Source organism: Cupressus sempervirens, chromosome 3 (genome assembly GCF_028749045.1).
Source record: "Cupressus sempervirens isolate cs-2001-9-10 chromosome 3, ASM2874904v1, whole genome shotgun sequence".
NCBI classification, from domain to species: domain Eukaryota; kingdom Viridiplantae; phylum Streptophyta; class Pinopsida; order Cupressales; family Cupressaceae; genus Cupressus; species Cupressus sempervirens.
In genome coordinates, this window is record NC_143120.1 from 723,525,581 (window position 1) to 723,542,577 (window position 16,997).

Below are 16,997 nucleotides of genomic sequence, written 5' to 3' on the forward strand. Positions count from 1 at the left end.
TCTAAAACCTCATCATCATATCCATTTTGAAAATACTCTACAAGCATATTAACCAGAGTAATTACGAATGCAAGATCTAATGAAATTCCTCCTTGAATGCAATATCTGATGAAAATCCTCCTTGAATGCAGTAAGGGATATCAATCAACTATTACAAATCTTCCAATCTAACGCAGTCATAAAATGTTGGCAAAGAGGTGGAATCAGACTTTGCAACAACTGATTCCAATTCATTGTATGCAGATTTTGAAATTCAAATTCCCATGAAATCACATTGCTCTGAGGTATTTTGCAAACATTTAAAATGCCTCGTTTGCGCTATGACATTTTATATGCACATCGATTATATACTTTGATTGCGTTAGCGGATTCACCCAAGAAGATGGTCAACGCTGACCAATGAAGCCTAATTGCATAGGCAGTGGGAAAGATCAAGGGAGCACAAAATAATCTTGGGTTCTTCAATTTTTTTCATCATTGAAACCTCACAGGTTGGTACGGAACCTGCTCTGATGCCATGTTAGATTTTCAGATTTTTTGACTATCTTTCCCTTCTTATTGTTGCCGTTAGAGGAAGACATTCTTCTTTCATGTATGTGGGTGGTGGCCCATCACCAATGGACACCACAATTCAAAATAATCACATTAAGGTATGATTATATTATATATGTGTGTGTGTGTGTATGCCATGTTAGATTTTCAGATTTTTTGATTATCTTTCCCTTCTTATTGTTGTCATCGAGGAAGACATTCTTCTTTCATGTATGTGGGTGGTGCCACGTCACCAAGGGGCACCACAATTCAAAATAATCATATTAAGGTATATATATATATATATATATATATATATATATATATATATATATATATATATATATTATCAGTAATTAATATAATATAACATAATTATAATTATTATATTGTTAATTTAATATAATATATAATATAATAATTGCCTATTATATTATCACAACCTTTATGTTATCAATGTCGGCTTAAAAAAGACTAACCATAGCAACAAGAAGGTGGCCTCATCTTTGAATGATTTCCATCTAATCTCTATTTGCAACACAATCTAAAAATAGTTGGCAAAAGTCATGGCAAACACACTCAAAAGGATCTTACTAGATATCTCTTCACAAGAGCAAATTGGTTTCAAATCCTAGAAGGTGTTATCACCGTTCAAGAGGTTATTCATTCAATTCAAAACAATGGAGCTTCAAGTATGCTTATCAAACTAGACATCAAAAAATCTTATGACAAGGTGGATTGGCATTTTCTCTACAAAATCCTCAAGTCCTTCAAATATGGCAAACAATGAGTAGGTTGTATCTTTTACTACATATCTAGCCCTAAATTCTTGTTGTTAGTCAGTATCTCTCATGAAGGTTTCTTCGGATACTTGAGGGGATTGAGGTGAGAGGATCCTTTGTCTCCATTTCTATTTGTCATTATGGTGGAGGCATGACGAAGGAATCTTGCATGGGAAAATTATTTTTAAAAAAAATTTGAAAAAAAAAAAATTGGAAAAAAAAAAAAAAATCTAGAGAGAGAAAGTGACGAAAATTAGAAGAGAAATAATAAAAAAATAAAAAAGAGAAAAGAAAGGAAAAGGGGATTTTTATTTTCGAGGTGCATAAGTGGCAATGGGCATAATAGAAAAAATTAAAAAATAAATGGTTGTCATTCCATTTATCGAGGTGTGTGGGTAGAATTTTAGAAAGTTATGAATATTGTAAAAAGTTGTGGATATTGTAGAACGTTATGGAAGTTGTAGAAGGTTGTGGAGGAATTCTAAAAGGTTGTGGATAAGTCATGTATTGGGTGGTAAGTGCCTATTTAAGCAGCATTTCTAATCAGGCTTGAGGAGTAGAAGCTTGAGAAGTGGAAGCTCGAGAAGGAGAAGCTCGAGAAGGAAAAGCTCGAGAAGTAGAAGCTCTGGAAGGAAAGCTTGGAAAGGTGAAAGTTGTGAAAGGTGAAGCTTGGAAAGCTTGGAAGGCTTCAAGGTGTGAAAGAGAAGGAGGAAGTGAAGAGTGAGTTTTCTTGAGTCTGTGGACAGAGCGCCGAATGTGAGGCAGTTTACAGCAAGATTATGGTGGAGTTGTGAGTGTAGACAGAGCGCCAAATGTGAGGCAGTTTACGCTTGGATCTTGGATAAAGTTGGAGAAGAGCTAGTGGCTGTGGTTTAAAAACAAGGAGGTTGCTTGGTGGCTTGCGAGCACAAGTTGAGATCTCGGAGGTTTCTACCAGAGTGTGGATCTGGACTAGCTTGGGTTTGGATTGGATCTTGAGAGATCTTGTAGAAAAGTTATTGTAATTGCCATTGGATTGTCAAGTATAATAAAATTGCTTGGGAAGTATTTTGTCATCTCTTTGTTTCCTTATTGTTGCATTCTTGGTTGTGAGTTGGTAAGGGTGGTGTGGCCCTTCGTTAGTGGTATCAGAGCGTACCTTCATTAGTGGTATCAGAGCAGGAGTTCCTAAGTGTACAAGCAGATCGCCGAAGTGTGAGGCAGTTTGTACCAGGACCTTGGTTGGGTGAAGTTTATCAGAGTGGGGGTTCTTGAGCGTGTAAACAGATCGCCGAAGCTGAGGCAGTTTGCCCTAGGACCTCAGGAGGACATGCAAATTGATCGATTGATGCAGAGATGGAAGACTGAACTTGTTGAGGCATGATTGTGGAGAGCTGATGGATTGCAAATCTGTTGTCCTAGACTTGTGATGTGGTTCCTGATTGTTCATACAAGGTGGCAAGTTGCGATCTGACTTGCAAACAATTCGAGGTTGTCACAAGGAGCGTGAGAAGGATTTGTTGCAGAGGGTTTACGAAGATCTTGGGAGATAGCTCCAAGAGGATTGGACCCTAAGATGATTGCGAAAATCCATGATATAGTGGAGAGGAATTTTTCTAAGATGATTTCTCGGTTGGATGCTAGATTGGCTAATCAAGCTAAGAAGGTCAAGGTGGAAGAGGATGGTTTTGCTGATCAGTTTGTGGAGCCTGATGCAGAACCTGTAGAGCAAATAAAGGTTGTTGCCAAGGATATTCCTAACCTTGCTAATGTTGGGATGGAGATTGGTTTTCATGATCAGTTGGTTGAGTCTGACATGGAGACTACAGAGCATTTGGTCATGGATGATCTAGTTGATGTTGGTGGTGACTTGTATGTTGCAAAGCACTTGGTCGTGGATGATCCAGTTGTTGTTGGAGGTGAGTTATGTATTGCAGAGCATCTTGTTGTGAGCAATGATATTGCTAGTTTGGCATGTATTGATGGAGATCTACATGTTGGTGCTGATATAGAGTTTGTTGTTGCTGATGCGGGGTTTGTTGCTACTAGTGTGGATTCACTACTTGCTGATGTGAATGAGGGTTTGTTGATGAAGAATTATGTTCAGTTTGTTCCTGGGAGTGAGCATGCTAATTGGATGGTTGAGATTCTGGTGTTTGATAGAGTAATGCAGATTTGGAAGATTTGCATGGTGGTTTTCTTGTCCCCGTTGAGGTGGAAACCTTTGGTGAAGATGAAGATGGTGGTAGATCTTTCTTTTTTGGTGTCAAAGTGTGGGACACACTTTTCTATCTACCAGGGGAGTCTGATGCAGGAGCATCTTGCATGGGAAAATTATTGAAAAAAAAAATTGAAAAAAAAAAAATCTAGAGGAGAGAGAAAGTGACGAAAATTAGAGGAGAAATAATAAAAAAATAAAAAGGAGAAAAGAAAGGAAAAGGGGATTTTTATTTTCAAAGTGCATAAGTGGCATAATAGAAAAAATAAAAAAATAAATGGTTGTCATTCCATTTATCGAGGTGTGTGGGTAGAATTCTACAAAGTTATGAATATTGTAGAAAGTTGTGGATATTGTAGAAGGTTATGGAAGTTGTAGAAGGTTGTGGAGGAATTCTAGAAGGTTGTGGATAAGTCATGTATTGGGTGGTAAGTGCCTATTTAAGCAAGGCATATGAGCATTTCTAATCAAGCTTGAGAAGTGGAAGCTTGAGAAGGAGAAGCTCGAGGAGTAGAAGCTTGAGAAGTGGAAGCTCGAGAAGGAGAAGCTCGAGAAGTAGAAGCTTTGGAAGGAAAGCTTGGAAAGGTGAAAGTTGTGGAAGATGAAGCCTGGAAAGCTTGGAAGGCTTCAAGGTGTGAAAGAGAAGGAGGAAGTGAAGAGTGAGTTTTCCTAAGTCTGTGGACAGAGCGCCGAATGTGAGGCAGTTTACGCTTGGATCTTGGATAAAGTTGGAGAAGAGCTAGTGGCTGTGGTTTAGAAACAAGGAGGTTGCTTGGTGGCTTGCGAGCACAAGTTGAGATCTCGGAGGTTTCTACCAGAGTGTGGATCTGGACTAGCTTGGGTTTGGATTGGATCTTGAGAGATCTTGTAGAAATGTTATTGTAATTGCCATTGGATTGTCAAGTATAATAAAATTGCTTGGGAAGTATTTTGTCATCTCTTTGTTTCCTTATTGTTGCATTCTTGGTTGTGAGTTGGTAAGGGTGGGGTGTGGCCCTTTGTCAGTGGTATCAGAGCGTACCTTCATTAAGGCATTAAAAATTACTTTCAAAAATTTTCAAGAAAGTGGTTGGATTGAAGGAATCAAAGTCACTAGTTCACTTGTAATGCCCCTTTGACCATAACAAATTATTAGTGATGCTTGAGTCGTAATTAGGACACTTACTAGGTTTTCCTCTAACTATTATTTCTAATTGCTATGTTCCTTGATTTAGCTTGTTAGTAATTTGTATTAAAAAAAAGGAAAGAGAATGTGACACCATAAGATTTATTATATGTCGTAGTTTAGGACCTTCAAACATTTTTAACACAAAGATTGATACTTCTCTAATTAGCAATCTTTTGAAAGTGTTTGATTAAGGACTAGGGAAATAAATATTAGTGAGACAAACGATCAGTTAGTATCTTCATATTCTTACAATTAGAATATAGCATAGTACATGAAGCATGGGTTAAAATTAGAATGTAGCATAGTAGCATAAACGCATTTAAACAACAAAAACACCATAAGCTTGTAATCATGGTGATCATACCATCATATAGTTCAAGTAACAAGTTCAACATCAAAGATTCAAAGCATTAAAAATAAATCATAGCATTAAGTTAAAGTATCATTGTTCACATTCATTTTTCAAGTAATGGAATAAAAATCTATTAATAATCTAAGTTCTTCAATATTCATCTTCTTCTCTGGCAGCATTAGTTGACTTGGTAATTGAGCTAAGGCCAATGTGATCAGCAAGAATGGTATTGGCATCAAATTCTTCAAAATCATCTCATGTAAGTCGAACAGTAAAAGCACCCAAGTCCACAACCTCTGCACCTACATCCCACTTCTTTGTCTCCTCTTCTTTGTATTCCTTACTCTTGTGTGAAAGAAGGTGCAAGTTGTAATGCACAAATACCAGGTTCTCTACATTTTTTTATTGCAACCTATTGCGGTTCACCGAGTGGATGAAAGAATAGGTGCTCCAAATTCTTTCTCATGCAAAAGAACTTCCAACCTATGAAGACAACACACAGTAAACAATTAAAAAATAATTTATTCAATCTTATAAAAAATTTGAAATTACTTTCTATCATGATTCTTTTGAAGATAAAGTGAGCTGAACTTTTTAAACTAAAACTTACTTGAGATATAACTTTGATTACAAGGGGTTGCAATGTTTGGAATCTTTGGCCATGGAGGTACCACCAACTATGAGCATCCTTCCTAAATCGATGGTGAAGAGCATCGTTACTTAGACCTCTAACATTCACAAACTCTATGAACTCATCCATGATTGCATCTCTCGTATCATCATCAGGAAAGAGTGTTCTAAATGTTGCCTGGTACCTACCAAACACTTCTATATCTCTCTAGGGCGGCAACCTTCCTGGTAGATCACAATATTAAGAGATATAGTATTTGGGCATCAAGGCATATGGAAGCAAACTTAGGAGTGGTCATTTTGTATCATCTTTCAACAAAAATTGCTTGCAATTGTTTGAAGATGGTCTCTTGCGGATCTTCCTCCTTGTCATTTTTTATTTGCTTGGTCTTCTCAAGCATTGAGTCTATGCCATCATAAATCTCTCCAAGGCAAGGCCTATCCATGCCAGTGTACCTAAGCATGCTCATAATGGGCTCGGTGAACTTGAAGATTTCCAAACGTTCCCACAATGAGTCATCTAATACCCTTTGCTTTATTTTGTTTGCCCTATCAGTGTTCCTTTGCTTCTAGACACCCCAATTGTGGCTGATTACCATACCTTGCAGTGTCTCTTTCACTTGCACAAGTTGTCTCAAGGCAATTATATTTAATACAAAACGGGTCTTAGCAACTTGTGACATAAATTAGTGCGAAAAAACAACTATTAGGTACATATTTTAGAAGAGCATAAACATTGTACAAGCAAAATGTGAAAAGTCAGAAATTGTCAAATGTTAAAAATTAAAATACTAACTTGAGTTCAAGTTCATTTACCTTCGGTAGCTCCATTTTTTAGCAGGTTCTAAAAAGGAATTGAGTCGTGTGGTGGTTTGTGACAAACATCTAGATGTCCTTAGCCTCTTTATACACTGCTTTTATCCACTCAATTTGGTTCCCAAACTTTTGTAGCCAAAGATTGAGTGAATGGACAGCACAAGGTGTCCAAAAGATATGATGATGTCGCACTTCAACAACCAAACCAGCAGATCTGCAATTCTTTGCGTTGTCCGTTATGACTTGGACATGTTTCTAGCACCCACTTGATCAATGGCCCCAATTAGGATATTAGCAATAAATGGCCCATATTTTACTTGCCCCTCACAATCCACTACTTTCAGAAACATTGCCCCTTTAGGGGACACCACAAGGACATTAATCAAGGGATGCTTCCTAGAATCTTTCCACCCATCTGAAACAATTGTCACCCCTATCTCAACCCATGAGTCCTTAATGGACTTCAATTGATCTTCAATTAGCTAGACCTCTTGATCCAACAAGGTGGTGCGTACTTTCTCAAACGCGCTGCCACAATACCCTCTTGGAGTTTCATTAGCAACCCTGAACATGTCCTTCCAAAATGGAGAACAAACAACATTAAAGGACAGCCTATTTGCATACAGGCATCTTCCCACCTTAATATCAGCAAGAACCCAATTCTTATTTTGAAAAGCAGTTTCTAGTGGTCCCTTTCTTTTGTGTGTAAGGAGTACAGTTTCAGTCTCAACGTCTGCTGCGATACTAAAAAAGGGGTGGTCTTGTACCATAACATATGGGGGGGTTACATTCCCTTTACTCTTTTCTTACTTTTATTGCTACTAAATTTGGTTGCCCTACGTCCTTTGCTCTCTTCTGTTGCCTCATGCTCTTCAATATATTTTAACACAGTTTCATTTGGTATAGGGGCACCTTTTTTACCAGGGCATTAATTGACTCCTCTTCCAGTGTATCCACACAAATGACCTACCACACAATAATAAGAACTATTTCTTTCTACACCACAACCCCTACCCCTCCAACGAAATGCACCACCTCTTGGAACGAGTTTTATAATATCTATTTACTTCCATAGAGGAGAATCAGAGTGGGGTTATAATCTTTGCTCGCTATTGCCTACTAATGAAGAGGTAGATGCCATTGTGGTTCCTTTTCCTATGGCAACAAATTGTATACATGTTCATTTTATAATTTGTGTGCAAGAAAATGAAAATTTCTGAAAAAAATGAAAAGATCATATGAAAAATAAAAGAGAAATAGAAAAACTGAAAAAACTAGAACAAAAAAAAAAGCAAATGGAACAAGAACTTACCTTTTCTAGCCATTGTAAGCTTGCAAATGTGCAGGAATGAAGCACAAACACTTGAAGAACACCCACAAATCAATCTTCAAACTCCTTGCACAACGGAACTCTTGCTCAACCAATTATATGCTCTTGCTTAAGACAAAATAACTTGCTTGGAAACAAAAAATGACAATGAGAGGCCACCAAATGCATTTCATAACAATCTTTTAGGGCTGTGGACGCTAAAAACTTATTGTACTTTGCAAAGAAAACATATTTTTGTTGTTCGTGGGGCCTACCAATCAACTGGGTTCGACCTTGGTCTGTTGTTTTCATCATGGTCCTCCAAGTTCAAACTGGGTTCCAAGAAACTGAACCCTACCCAAACCACCCTGCGAACCGATCCTAAAACATGGACTAGTTCGAACTTGGGCTGCTCTGAGGGAATCAAGGGGCGAACCTTGGTAACTTAGCAAATATTAAATGACAAGCATAAAAACACGGACTATGAAGCACCATAGAGGGTATTTACATCATTCATGGACCATTTATCCATTATATAACCCTAAAATTGCCTAACATACCTCTAATATGCCTAAACAATTTGTAAAATAGTAGTTAACTACATAACCTAAGGCAATTTCGAAATTTCAAATTATTTTTTATTTAAAAGGGTAGTTAATTACATAAACTAAGGCAATTTTGAAATTTCGAATTATTTTTTATTTAAAAGGGTGGTGTCTTTTCACCTAAAGGGGTATGAAAACTACATGTATATGTGGTGTAAAATGTAAATATGAAGGGGGGGGTGGTTGAAATGTAGAGGAAAGATTGGTTGTACTTTTCATGAATATTTTTTTAGAGAAAAACTTATGATATCTGAGGGAGGGTTTATGAGTGTAATTCTCTAAGAATTTGTAAGTTTCTTTTCTTTTGGGGAGAGAATCATGTATGAGAGTTTCAAGGGTTGAGAGATGGATTTGTTGTTGTAGAATAATCTCTTCTTTTTCAATGGATAATTCTAAAAGTGGAGAGGGTTTGAATGATGCATCTCAAGTTGGATTTATTTTCCTCTTTTTGTCTCCTTCCTCTTGCTTTCATTGATCTTCATTGGACTCGAGGTATGGATTGAATTTGTTGATTGCATTATTTATCAGATAAAATATAGATCTATTTATATGTTCTCGTAATGTATTATATATTTAATTTCAAATCCAAAAGTTTTGAGTTCCTTTTTGTGAAATTGCAATGCATTTTCCTAAGGTATTTAGCCACCAGTTTTTGGAGGTATGTTATTTTTTGTTAGAGGGTTGTAGGTAACCAAAGGCATGTAATATTGTATTATGATATCTTCCAAGTATTTTTTTTCCATGCTGTCATGTACATGTTGCATGTTTTAATTACATGCTTTGGAATTATATATGCTTGATTTAGGAGTTTTTTACCAATTTGGCCTCCTACTTAGGTTTTCATGTTCCAAATTGTTGTTTTATGGCGCCAAAGGCATGTCAAATTGTTATGTGATATATAACATGTGTATTTAACATCCAAAATGCTTGTAAAGAGATATGCTTATAACCTTTGTGCTTAATGATGGCTTATGTGTTTTTGTGCATTGTGATGCTCTTAGGATAAGTTAGGGTTTTAGGGTTAGCCTAAGGGTATAAGACCCTAGTAAAATTCCCTGAATTTATGTATGTACTTGTGATTTTGTGAGTAGGCTTAGATACCCCTGAGTGAGTGGCTCACCATAAGTGTTGGGACTCAGAAGCGATCACTAGAGGATCCTATGTGTTAGAAATTAGGGCCTTGCATAGGCTAGCTCTACATATGAGTTTGGTAATCAAGTGGAAACATTAATAAAATAAATAGGTGATGGAGTTTTGGTTTTCACGTTAATCAAAATAATTGGATATTAAGGTTGTACCTGTCCTGTTGGAGTACTCAAGTAAGGACATTTTGTAGAAGGCATGAGTGCACCAAGATGGTTGACACTCATGTAGTCGTAGTCTAAGCCCTTACTCTTTCTTCACCTCCAGTTGTCCTTAAGTTGTGTTTTCATGTCTTCCCATGTTTGTTGAGATGTGTACTCATGTCTGCTATGTGGTTTTCTCATGTTTATTATGTTTATTATGATGTTTGGGAAGGGTGACCCCTAGCCTTAGATTACCTTAGAACCTATGTGGATCATAGTCTTATCTCTTAACTCAGGGGAGTGGGCCATCTAAGGTTCCATGTGGTTGGGTGGTAAAATGTTTTCAAGGAATTGCTTATGTTTGATGGATAGCTCTATATGGATCCTTGTTAAGTAATTGTCAAAGACTATTTCTTGAGTCTTGGAGTCTTCATGTTGCATTTCCTTTGGAAGAAATCTATGTAATGTTGTACCGTGAACTCTTAAAAAAGTTGCAAGATCATATATTTATGTACCAAGAAATTATAAGATGTGTAAAGGGGAGAGAGTATCTCTAGGAGAAAAAAGGAAAAGTGAACATGTATTGTTTCAAAAGTTCAATGAAGTAATGATGATATGCTATGGCATGTATACTTTTTTACGTTTATGATTAAATGATAGTTATAATAACATGAAATGATGTGTAAAAAAGCCTTGTCCTTTACTAAAGGCTAATAAGATCTTATCAAATGAATGGTAGAATAGAAGTAATTAATTAATGGACTGTGGTTAGAAAGCATGTGAAAATAAAAGGGCTTAAATCAAAATAATGTACGAATAGAATAAGATCAATACAAGTTAAGTAGGGTAGTGAATCCATTTGATTTACTAAGTCTTGTATGTTATTTTCTAAGTTGGATATGGTTGAAAGTGATAAGTTAAAGTTGAGTTTATCACTTGGAATCCATATACAGATTGAATAGGAGAGATTATCTAAATGTTTGGTCTCTTACCCTAACTCTTATAAGGACTATGTGGGTTAACACAAATGAAAGTAACTATGTGGGTTAGCACAGATGAAAGTGACTAAGTCTTACTTGAGATCTAAGATTAGGAAGAGGTTGATCTTATCCTAAATTATTATGATAGCTAACTGGAGATTGTAGTAATTAATGATGGACAACAAATATGATAGGAATCTTATTTTGACATATGTTTGATGTTGTTGGTCTGTCTAGCGGATTTTGCCTAGATGGAATAGTTTGCGAAGTTCATGTGACAGACATATATGATAGGAATTGATATGCTTAAGGTAAGGCCCTTTGTCATTTTGGGCCTTTTGTTGCCCTCTAAGTCAGCTCACATCGGTTTCTTTTGGGTCAAGGACAAGGTCAATTCAAGGATGTTGTTGAGGACAGTTGAGGAGTCTAGTTAGCTTAATCTAGCCATTTTGTTCTATCTCGGGCCTACATGTCTATCTTCTACCAACTTCTTTTCCGGAGTTGTGATCTAGGGGGATTGTTTTGGCTCATGTCTAACTATGACTAGTCTTTAGTTGCCATCTACAGAATTGACAATGGTCTTGGTTCTTGGGATGGCCTTTTTACCTACTCTGTAATGTAATTTTCTTTTCATCGATATAATTACCACAAACTTAGATGTTCCTTATGTAGAAAAAATTTATCATATTTTAATTAATTATAAGGCATCAATTTTAGTTTTTTTAACTTGGCTTTTGTATTTTAGAAAAAGGTTCTAATTTTTTAATTAGTCATTAAATATTTGGATTATTTTCAATATGCATAGTTAGATTTTTTGGATTTAATCACAATAATTTTCACAATTCCATCTGTTTATAAAATTGTTTCAATTTTGTTCTCTATTCATATTGAACACAAACACACAACTTATGACATAAATCAAAGATATATTCAATGTGGCAATTCGTCAAGTTTAAAATTGGGAGCACCTTTCTTTTATGTTTCTCTTCGAGCAAAATGGAAAGCACAAATTCCTGATAAAAAATAGCCTCCACCCTCTATAAAATCAAAGTTCACATCCATTTGCTTAAGCAATTCAGCAAAAATATTAAAGACCACAGGTGAAAATGATAGCAATAGCGACATCCATCGCTGAGACACGTATCATCATTATAGCACAAGAAATCAGGTGGATAATGGTGACATTACAAAAGAAAAGAGTAATGGCCATCAGAGTACAATGCACCAAAATCGAAAATGTCTAAACTACTTGGATCAACCACAGCTAACAGCGGGACAACAGACAGACCAGCAACATCAAACAGATGTCTAAATATGTTTAATAAAGTCCTCGTTAGGGATCTTCCTTTGCAGTGATGATATTTTGTTTTGCGAAATTAGCTCCATTCCAGCACATTCCACCGGATGCAGCTTAATTCCTGACATTATTGTAAAAAATAATTTTTCACTTGTTCATTAAGCTGACTCATATACTCTCCTCCTTAACCAAGCAGGTCTAAATTAACAGAACCATTTTTTATCTCATCTAAAGATTTGATCAACAATAATATCTATGAGACATCAGCCAACTTATCATAATTCCTTTATTAACTAAAGATTACTGTATTCAAGACTTCAGTTACAATAAAATAATAAAGTTGTTTGGACAGGAAATAACTGTTCACTCCAGCTGAATGGATATTTTACATTGATAAAGAAGGCAAAAAAATTCACTAATACAAAGATGATTTTTTTATCAAGTTTTTATTGGTACCACTCTGCAGTTGAGAGGTACCATTCTTTTCTGAATTGTTAGTGCTACATGCTCCCAGGTGGCAGAAAAATTTCATTTGAAGGATGCCTTCGATAAATCTGATGTATGATCCATTATAATTTTAATAGGCAGAAAATTATGGTTTTGCACATAATCTTCTATATATTGATTGGACGATTCTCATTAATAAAATGCTCAACTATAATGAAGTGTATGACAATATGCACTTGAACTAAAAACTACTTTTTCAATATAACGGAAGGTTTTTAAGACATAATGTAATCAGCTAATAGCTGACAAATGAAAAATTAAAATAAAATAAATGGTGTAACTAGTTCAGATTTCTATGGACAGGGATGTAACTTGAACAGAAAATCACAAGCAGCAAAGCACTTAATACTATCATTTATGACCAACATAAAAAGTATAGCAGGATTGCTTTTCATTATTCATTTCAAATTCCAAGAATTTTTTTGAAAATATCATCTTCAATGATGAAAGCATACATACCCGTCAATATCCTTTGGACGAAACCGTGACCGAGGTTCTCGTGTGGTGACCTGTGAATGACCTCTAGGTCGTAGCATCCTTTTCCGTTGTTGAACACTATAGCTAAACACCTCCCTTTCCCTCTCAATAACTCCTTCGCCCTCGATACTTGCTTCATCTGCATCCTTCTCATGGTATCGAATTCTCTTCTCATGTTTATCAACTTCCATGTCTTTGTCCCGTTCTTTCTTTCTATCCTTATCATCTCTGTCTAGGTTCTTCCAGCCATCAGGCTCTTTGATTGCCTTTTGTTCCTGTTCTTGGTTTTCCTGCTCCGGAATCTTTCGAGATGCTTCCAATTCTTCTTTTTCAGTAAGTAGCGTGTTCTCCTTATCATCTCTTTCAGATCTTTCCTTCTTTGCATGATCCCTTTCCTTATCTCTCTGTCTTTCCTTGTCTTTTCCTCTATCTTTTCTCTCTCTATCTCTGTCCCATCTATCTGCTTCTTTGTCATCTCTAACATTTTCTTTGCGCTCGTGCAAATTATTGTTCAGCTGAAAACTGATTCGCCAATCCTCCCTCTCTCTTTCTCTGTCACCCCAATCCCTTTGTTTGTCTTCTTTTCTTTTCTTCTCCCTTTCCTTTTCTTTCTCTTCACGTTTCCATTCAACCTTATTTTCCCCAACAGCTTCTTTAGGTTCACAAAATTCCCCATCTTCTTCCATTGAAATTTCCTTTCCTGCTTCTTTTCCACTATAACTACACCAACCAAGATCGCCAGGGTACCATGCGTGCTGAAAGGAGCCTTCATGATCTCCTCCTCCATAATAGTGATCTTTGAGATCTTTCCAGCTTTCCCGTGGTTCTCCTCTTTCACGACGATCTCTTTCAGTCTTACTGTCACCTTTTGCATCTAGATGATAGTCCCGTTCAATTTTTAAATCTCTAAAATCACCTCTAGCATCTGGTTGCATTTCTCTCTCCCCTTTTATATCTCGAGAATCCACACTAGTATCATTTCTCGCATCACGAACATCTCCTTTGTACTCCCTGGGTTCAATTTTGATATCTCTGGGTTCAATTTTTACATCTCTGGTTTCCCTGTTGTCCCTTGCTTCTCCACGGTTTTCAGTAGCAACTGAAATTTCTGAATAAGGATCATCAACAGGTAGATACCGATATGCAGGGTTCAAACTACTTGCTCTTCTGTCATTATCACGAGGCTCTGTACGTTGAATTTTTGACAGCCTTCCATCCTGCCCAGCTTCACCTAAACTGTTGTAATAATCAGAACCAGACGGATTGGCCTTCCCTAGAGAACTTGAGAAGCCCAAAGTCTCCTCATGCTGTCGTTTTGACATTGAAGCGCCTGATTGATGGGTACCCTCCTCATGCCATCTTTTAGAAAGGCCACTCATATCTTTCACTCTCTGGTTAAGACTGCTTGAGCACAATTAACTTTTGCCCAAAATTTCTATTCCACCACAAACAAGCTGTCATTTGCACACAATTTTACTGATCCACTCCTGCATTCAATGATGTTTACATTTAGTTGGCAAACTCATGTTCTAGATATCAATAATAAAGCTCATTGATTAAAAGGCAAGAGCAAGCATTAATTAAACAGAAAAAATAGGGGATGACAGTCCATAATAATTATTCATTGTATACTTAAGCCACCATATTCACAAAAATTGGTAAAGATATCGACTAAGTTCTTATTTGAGCTCAAATCCAGAACTCCAAATTAGTCAACCTAGTAGAGAATCAATATTTCCTGGGAAACTGAAAAAAGAGAGAACAATGCAGCATAGTTTAAACTTTAGGGCTTTGAGGATTTTTATGCCAACGATGATTGCTCAGCTCAAACAAAATGGTAGTTTTTATTTTGCAAAATTTTAAACTGCAGGAGCTGTAAATTTTCCAAGACATTGAAATCAAAACTAGCAACACAGGTTATAATCAATGAAAAGTTGTCTGCTTACAATGCTCTTTGTTAACATCCTCCTTTGCATCACTTCATTATTAATTGTTCTAGAAGATGTAAAATCTTATATATTTTTTATTTCACTGGTTTCTGAACTTCATCACTAAAACACCTAATGAAGACTACTGTTTACCTACCAAATATTAAAACCTGGCAATGGATTTAATTATGCTTCCCAACCATAGAATCCTACCGGACAGAAACTCTAAATGTGTCCTGTACAGCCCTAGACAGCATGACACATGGTTGGTGAGAATAAGGAAGTCAGCTTGAAACGTGATATCAGGGATCTACAAGGAGACACAGAAGGGATCTACAAGGAGACACGGATATTGGGACAGATTAACATCACTGAATATTGTTGCCCTGGTGATTTCAAGGATAATAAACATTAGAGTTGTACTCCAAATTAAACACGTACAAAAAAATCTACCTCAACCCATATAGTATGCAAATGCACTCAAATAGCCAATTTTCTATTGCAGCTCCGTAAGCTCACCACTTGAAAAGTGTCACTTACCCCTCCTCCAAATTAGTCCACACTGGCAACTGATCTGGATCTACCCATAAAACTATGTGTAAGAATGACACTCACCTAGAGGATGAAGTAGATCGGCAACATGGGATAACCCTAAATATGATGCTAGCATGATGACCCCATGAATGGAGAATGCTTTTGTCATCTTGAGGGCCATCCTGTGCCTCTCTCCAGATAGCCCCAATTCTATGTCTTCTTTACCTCAAAATTTAAAGCAGCTACTTATTATTTGAAAAAACCCCAAAAAATAGGAAATGAGATTAAAGTGTAGAACAATAAATAAATCAGCTCTCAGCACTGCAATTTAAACCCCAAAAATATCTGACAAAGCGCTAGGACTTAGGGCCACCTGTTGCAAAATACAAAGTGGTATGCCATTGCAAACGATACACAATTTTATCCATAAGAATTTTACAAAAATTAAAAGTAGTAATGCAACAGAAACATCACATCTTTGAATTCTGAGAATATATCAAAGCTGCCCCCGAGTGAAGCAAAAAAAATTAAGAGCTCCGAAATTCGTTCAAAATATTCCAGCAAAATAGCAATAGCATCCCCCTTTCCCTCACCCCAGACAAAGACTGAACCATTAACCGTGTTCATACTAAACAAAAACAAGAAAAGAAAAAGAAAATCCACTTGCCCATTAAGTTAAGCTTATTTAGTTGCCTCCGGTCTATATCACAAGTGAGGTTTGTGCCATTTTACGTTAAATCATGGCCATATCATTAAGCAGTAATTTGTACAAAAAAAAAAAACCTAAACCAATAATAACTTAGCATTTTGCAATGAACAAAGGGGACAAGACACAGTTATAAATTCAACATCCTACACAGAAAAATGCGAGCGAAGACTGAATAGAGTAGCCAAATCTGAAACATGCCGTAAATAGAAGCCCCGCTGTATTTTCAATTTTGAGTCATAACAACACCGTAAATTAATTTGCCGAAAAAAATTGTACAGACCTGAAAACAAAAATTCGGTGAAGATGTTGCAGGTAAAACCAACTTTTTCGGAGCAGGCGACCGCAAACTATGGTAAACAATGAAATTCAACGTAAATTTTGCTTCACTGAGTTTAGAAATGTCTAGCAGAGATCTTAAGTTTTCAAGACACAGAAAATTAATTAAAATGTCGTAGGGAATCTTTTTATGCTGTTGCATCGGGCCCCCAGTTTCCAAAAACTGTTTAGGTATTCTCGTTTTCGCTTTCTAGCAAGCCTTCTCGTAGAGTCCCAATAACACAAATTGAAGTAGTGAAGCACATTAATTAAACAGTCATAATAACTAAAATAATAATTATATTATAAAATGGTGTAGCAAACTAAGGATTATAATTAAGTTTAACCACTATTTCATTATTTTTTATTTTATTATTTTTAAGTAATTTTAGAGTCTTTGGTAAATATTTTGTTATTATTATTATATTGTTAAGTAATATTGTTATATTTATCAGAATTCTAATTGATTACAATAATTAACTATGAATATCTATTTGTAATTCTAATGTATTTTTTAAAAACAACTTACCTACAAATCTAGAATATACCAACAAATCAACTACACTAATAAAAA

The 16,997-nt window shown here is 36.1% G+C and overlaps 1 protein-coding gene across 1 annotated transcript in view; it reads right to left on the minus strand.

Moving 5' to 3' along the window:
• Positions 1-16,547, minus strand: part of LOC149568812 (zinc finger CCCH domain protein) — a 139,053-nt gene extending 122,506 nt beyond the window's left edge. The window contains exons 1-2 of the mRNA XM_089821695.1: positions 16,389-16,547; positions 12,920-14,424 (exon numbers count right to left, since the gene is read on the minus strand). Of these exons, the coding sequence (XP_089677821.1) occupies positions 12,920-14,316 (1,397 nt within the window). The 5' untranslated portion in view covers positions 14,317-14,424; positions 16,389-16,547. The remainder of the gene's footprint in view (positions 1-12,919; positions 14,425-16,388) is intronic.
• Positions 16,548-16,997: the final 450 nt, after the last annotated feature.